Source organism: Hyposmocoma kahamanoa, unplaced genomic scaffold (genome assembly GCF_003589595.1).
Source record: "Hyposmocoma kahamanoa isolate Upper Pololo Valley unplaced genomic scaffold, ASM358959v1 63, whole genome shotgun sequence".
Classification (NCBI taxonomy): Eukaryota; Metazoa; Arthropoda; class Insecta; order Lepidoptera; family Cosmopterigidae; genus Hyposmocoma; species Hyposmocoma kahamanoa.
The window spans coordinates 12,447,897-12,454,278 of record NW_020653851.1 but is presented as its reverse complement, the minus strand read 5'-3'; the positions used below and the strand labels follow the sequence as shown (position 1 = coordinate 12,454,278).

Below are 6,382 nucleotides of genomic sequence, written 5' to 3'. Positions count from 1 at the left end.
AAAGACACGACGCAAGCACATAGAAAAATTCGTGAGGTCCGTTGGTTCGTTCCGTGGCTTAGTTGGTCTGCGTCTGGCACGGTATGCAAGAAGACGTCGGTTCGAATCCGACCGGATCGAAGTAATTTTTTCTGAGTGTTCGATCTTTGTATTAATAATTATAATATACAAAAACTTAAAAACTTGTGGAAATAAAAATACAAATGATGACCAATGAGAAGACGAGGCGAAATGTTTCTGAATATTGTATTATCAATGAGACCTAGATATACTGATGTTATTAATTCATTATATGCACATTCTCGTCAAGGGATTATAAAAGGAAGTATTATTTTTAAGTCTAAGCAAGTGTTTTGACAATCAATATTATTTCTTTATTTTGACATAACAGCGTGTGTGGAGATATCAAAATAACTGCGTGTTTACTTAGGTTGAATGAAAAATATATAACATTTTTTATGATACCTGGTGACAGGACGAACAAATCGTGCGTCTGATGGTACAAGACACGCCTATCCGTAACAGTTGCAGTGCCACTCAAAGCTTTAAAACACAAAGATCTGATGGGCACTGCCACTGCGCCCGTCACTCTGAGACACAAGTTGGTAAGTCTCATGTGCCTGTAATTTCACCAGCACCCTTACCCTTCGTAACAGGAATTCGCTAACATTACTGCTTGGCGGCAGAAATAGGTACGGCGGCAGTACCTCACACACAACTCTAGGGCCTACTCCCACAACTGTTTCTCATATGGCGATAGAAACGCGGCGTTTATGACTGTTCAAATGAGCACGGCATCTTTCACTAGATGGTATATAGTAGCTGAATTTGAACCTTCGAATAAATTTACTTCTCGATGCCTTACTTTCTCTAACTCGTATCTTATAAAGAGTGATTATTCAGGAGATGGCAAAACTTTTGTATTTATTTCAAATATCTTATGTTCATTTGGATGCATTGTTTTAAAAATATGTAAAAGCCAGCTTTTGAATATGAAGGAAATGTGATGTGAAAACAGCCTACAACATTTGTATATACCTACCATCAATTTTTTTTGCATTTCAGTAACTTTGTGCTTTAAGATACAATGTAAGTTGATACATTGTTAAGATACATTGTACGAGTTGAGAAAGTAAGGCGACATATTGTCTTTTCGAGCTTTCAGTGTTTGGAAAAATTACTTGACCTGTTAACGAGTAGGTAGGTTTATACTATGTTATTTTATTAATATCTTTTCCGTACTCTTTTCTACCGATCGTTGATAGCGCTGGTAACAAAGGAAAATATTTTTTAAATTTAAAATTCTTTCCATGTTCATAGTTACCAGTTCCCGTTTGGCTATCACTGCTTGCAACCCTCCATATTCCTAGCACCTACGTGACATGAGAGACACATGAAACGCCAAAATGTCTTTGTGATGTTGCAAGTAATCATAGCAAATGACATTTGTTATCGGAACTCTGTCCATATTTTAATGGATTTAGATATAATATCGCGTTATAAATCCAACAAATAGAACTACAGCTGTTTCTGACCTCGTTTTCTCGATCGAACGCAATGCACAACATTGGGATCCAGTCAGAAGTTAAGAATTAAATATCAAATCCTATACATTTGTGGGTTACCTTATAAATGAGTACTATTGAGTCACTCATTACCACAGTAAATGAGGTAATGAGTGACTCATTATGAAATCGAATTTTTTTAAGTTCAAAATTACACGGCTAAGGAATAGCTAGGCGTCAACCAGTCTGTAGCAGTCCGTTGCTAGGTACGACTCTTCAGGCTGTAAGGTCCAAAATATAATATAAAACGAACAAAATATTGTTTTCTACTTAGTGTCGTATAGTATGTGTTGTATGCTAAGGTTTTCTGGATGTTTATCTTTAGTCACTTGCCTCGACACCAATACTTAAATACCAGTTGTGGTTGAACTTAATTTTATATACATTTAATTATGGCAGCGGTTCAATCTAAATGGATGAAATGATCAAAATCCTAATCCGTGATTATCTTGTTTTGGTACAGTGCGTTTACAAATTGGTGTCAACTGAGAAACCAGACTTAACGCTTCATATGCTCGAGATGGCAATACACGGACACAAAGTAGCCAATGACAATATAGTGGATACAGCTCGACACAGACACATACCTACGCGCTGGGAAATATTCATGCGTACTTTGTACAGTATCAGGGTTTGTATGGATTTAGTTCTTCTGTTTGCATTAAAACTTAGTGCAGTGTTGCAGTTTAAAACCAATTTTAAGTGTGATATGTCTGTGTGTTATTATTGATATATTTTGCAAGCAGTTTTCCTGGCTCTGTATTTCCGAGGCTTTGTAATGTTACCTGTTGGGTCTAATCCACTATGAACCGGTGTTTTTTTTAATACTAAGTGAGGGGACGAAATAATCATGCGCCTGTTGGAGATCAACACGCTTGTCCATAGTAGTTGCAGTGCCACACAGAACTTTAAATCATAAAGATCTGAGAGGCACGTCCACTACGTCTGTCACCCTGAGATATAAGTTGAGAAGTCCCATGTTTCTGTAACTCGTAACTGCTTGGCGGCAAAAATAGGTAAGGTGGCAGTACTTCCACGCACTATTTCACAAGGAGCTCCTCTAAAATAATATTGTCAATATATTAAAATAATATAGTTTGATGATAACATCACCGTGTTCTAAGTATTGAAATAACATACAATAATAAAACGCATATTTTTATCACAGGACATCCTAAGAAGTAAGACTGCTATGAACGATCAGATAAAAGTTGTGAAGAAATTCAACTTTGACTTAGAGACGGACCATCCCATGGAGATTTTGAAAACTATAGCTAGTTATGGAGACACATTCTTACGGTGTTCGAGTAATCACGCAACTACGACATCCGCTAGTGCTACTGCTCAGGTGTTGACTATGATGGTGTTTGTTGAAGGTGGCTCAGGTAAGATGTCATTCATGCGTCAGATTTATTTATTATTTCGCTTCATTATAATGTTATGCACTTCGTGCGCGTGCACGTTGTAGGATGTTTTTCCTGCTTTAACGAACGCTCAGTCCATTAACCTTATTAAAACTATAAATTTTATTTACTTTTATAAATATGAAAATTTATTCAAAAGACATTACTGATCATACATATCTGCAATTAATTAACAATATAGCCCCGCCATTTTTCCGAGTTTCGAGGAAGTAGTTTCTTGTAGTGAAACTGTAAAGCGCTGACATTGGTTGGGCCTAAAATAACTTAAACAACTTTTGCACTGCCTATAATGTTTCTTCCAGATTTTACACCGGAGCAATGCAACGAAGTGAACGTCCTTTTAAGTTCAGGCGGCGTACTGTCTGCCGAAGTACCTCAAGCTCTCGCCAACTTGACACGGGAACTGGAAAAATCTGGTCAAGCGGAGGAGTTCCGAAAACAAAGTCCTAAAGTAGCCTTGAATTGGCTAAAAAACCATATACCAAACGTGTATACATTAGTTACTAAATTTTTGGATGAACATGGCCACAGAGCTATTATGGAGGTACGAGGATCATACAAAACATATGATTTTTATTGTTATACCGAGCTTACTGTTAGTTATTGTAAAGATTATGTGTATTGTTAGTTCGAATTCGAGTGGCGTCAGGAGAAGGTTTTGCCACAATAATATATTTATATATCTTTAATGGTACTTTTAGCATGCACAAAATAATCTCTGGAAGCATTTCTTGCTACACTATTATTAAAAATACAAATGATTGACAAAAATTTAAAAAAGAGGGTAAAAAGTTCTAAAAAATGTACCTACACGAAATACTAAATCCATGTTGGATTTCATCATTTACCTGTAAGTTCTGTAGTCGACAGTTTTTTGAATGATCATTTTCTTTATCGTCCAGCTTGATCTCGCTACAAAACCATGGACATTGGTACCAGAAAAGATGATGGAGGTATTACAGAATATGCCAAATTCGAACCAACAAAACCAGGTACCTAGCAATGCTGATATCGTCGCATCTGTGAAGACACCAAATAAAGCCAGTACTAGGTACCGCCGAATAAACCGCTGTTATATTATATTGTATATATTGTATATGTATATTGTTGTTCGCTTTAGTATATTAGGTTAATAGTAGAGATTACAATGCAGTTCCTTTTCATATCCAAGAAATTGCTCGTGGTATACCACACGTGCAAAATGTCTTCAATTGTCAAGGATCTTTTTAGGAATGTGCATAAGCGTAGGTGCGCTACGAAATTAATAAGTGCAATAAAGTACATTGCCACTTTAGAAAGGGTTCTGTAAGGTGATGGTACAAGCCAAACTTGTTGTATTTAAATGTTTTTATACCAAAACTATCGTAGAACCATATGTCTGTTTCAGAAAGATACTAAGCTTGCTTCTACCGCTGTGCCGTCGTACGGTACGTCACAGAGAAACCACGAAAGGGTATTTTGTCCTTGCAGTGCATAAAATGAGGTTAGCGTTGCGTCATCTAGGAAGACTTTTAGTGAAAAAGTGGTACTTGCCTGATGAAGACCTGATCTTTCATTTCCGATTAGCGGAACTCCGGGACTTCATTTTGACCAGGGATCCTGCTTTGTTGAGGAAGTAAGAGAATCATGTTTTTTTTTTCAACGTGAATGTATTGATTACAAACGATAGATTATTAAAATCATTACCTATATCTGTAGTAGGTTTCCACTTCGATGGAATAGTCTATAAGTGCTCGTATCATTTTACAGAACTCTACACACCTCGAAATGTGTGACGATATATGACGTGTGTGACATGACTCGAGTGTATGACGATGTTCCCGAACAATCAATTCCATTAACTCTTTATCTTTGACCAATCATAAATTACGCTACACACAACATGGGAACGAGAACGGTTAAGGGGGCAAGCCATATAGGGTTCGCTAAGCTAGCAAACTTAAAAAAATTACACGTTTGGTCGCTATTTCACCTGATGTTAAGCGATGATGTGGTCGACTACTATACATGTTTGACTAAAAATGCACTGAATTGCCCTAAATTGTAGTTTTCGACAAACAATGCTATCTGGTAGTGTATGCCTTCCTTTGCGGTACACATTACGAAAGAGGAAGCAAACTTCTTCCGGCGAATGGGTGGTATAACAATGACATAAGGAGGAATTCTGAACATTCTAGTCGACCAAAGGAGGAACGATGAGATTGGAAATAGTCCCCGAAATGTATTTGATAGAAAAGCGGTGAACTTTGGTAAACTCTGATAGAAAACAGGCAAGTTTTGTGTAGTGGTCAAGATTTTGAATCTTCGATTAATTAAGCGAGTCGTTAATTTCTGGCATTTTTGCATTCTGTTCAACTAAGTCCAATGCCTTAACTGGTATCTGGCGGAGCCGTCCCATGTAATTGATAAAGATGGTTTTTAATGTTCTGGTGTGAAATGCCGCCTAAACCTGAAACTGATGCCTGGTTTATTGAAATTGAATTTTTCTTTCACGTAGGGCTATTCAGCGTCGTCAGTTTTATCCGTCATGGTGCAGGCTGAAGTTCGCGGAACTGTACAAAGGCTGGGCGCAGCCTCTACAGACCAAAGAGCTTTCGGTAACACCAGGAGATGTTAGATTAGAAGCCACGACAGTTTGCGGCGGTGATGTTATTGCAAGAGCTTGTGTTGTTACTGACCTGTCGGAGGTAGGTCAAAGCCTCAAAGAAAGGTGCAATTACACATTTTAACATTATTTGCTTTCTAATTCTGTTCCATTTCATATAGATTGGCGAATTACAATGTGGTGACGTGCTGATAACGCACTCTACAGACATCGGGTGGTCTCCCTACTTCCCTCTTCTGACCGGCATTGTTACAGAACTAGGCGGTCTTATTTCACATGGTAAATTTTAAATTACAATTATGTATACCACGAAACTTCCTTAAATTGTATGCAATAACATTACCGAATTTTTCTCATCAGGGGCAGTGATAGCACGAGAGTACGGATTGCCATGCATCGTTGGAGCAGAGGGCGCCACAGAAATGTTTCGTACTGGTGACATGGTGCGACTCTCGGGCGTCAAAGGATTTATTGAAAAAGTGCAACTAGATAAACAAGTTGACACGTGATTGTTTACTCCATAAAGATCCTAAAACTGGAAATATTCTTGGTAGGGGTAATTTTATATTATCATTATTGTAAACATTAATTATAATTTACTTTAAAATCTGAAAAATATAGTACAAAATCAATAAAACATTATACTGAAACTCAAATAATCTTTATTTCATAGGTAAGCACATTACAGTTGAAATCGTCACATTGATTAAACTCTACTACTCATTCGTAAGGCAGATTTCCCTGCGACGAATAAGTAAGAAACTGTAACGTAAATAAACAATTTTGTG

General features: G+C 37.3%; 1 protein-coding gene across 1 annotated transcript in view; it reads left to right on the top strand.

Annotated features, from left to right (window-relative positions):
• Positions 1-6,149, top strand: part of LOC113229980 (uncharacterized phosphotransferase YvkC-like) — a 17,976-nt gene extending 11,827 nt beyond the window's left edge. The window contains exons 16-23 of the mRNA XM_026463682.1: positions 2,029-2,196; positions 2,734-2,950; positions 3,292-3,533; positions 3,892-4,040; positions 4,377-4,604; positions 5,487-5,676; positions 5,756-5,873; positions 5,955-6,149. Of these exons, the coding sequence (XP_026319467.1) occupies positions 2,029-2,196; positions 2,734-2,950; positions 3,292-3,533; positions 3,892-4,040; positions 4,377-4,604; positions 5,487-5,676; positions 5,756-5,873; positions 5,955-6,103 (1,461 nt within the window). The 3' untranslated portion in view covers positions 6,104-6,149. The remainder of the gene's footprint in view (positions 1-2,028; positions 2,197-2,733; positions 2,951-3,291; positions 3,534-3,891; positions 4,041-4,376; positions 4,605-5,486; positions 5,677-5,755; positions 5,874-5,954) is intronic.
• The last annotated feature ends 233 nt before the right edge of the window (positions 6,150-6,382 follow it).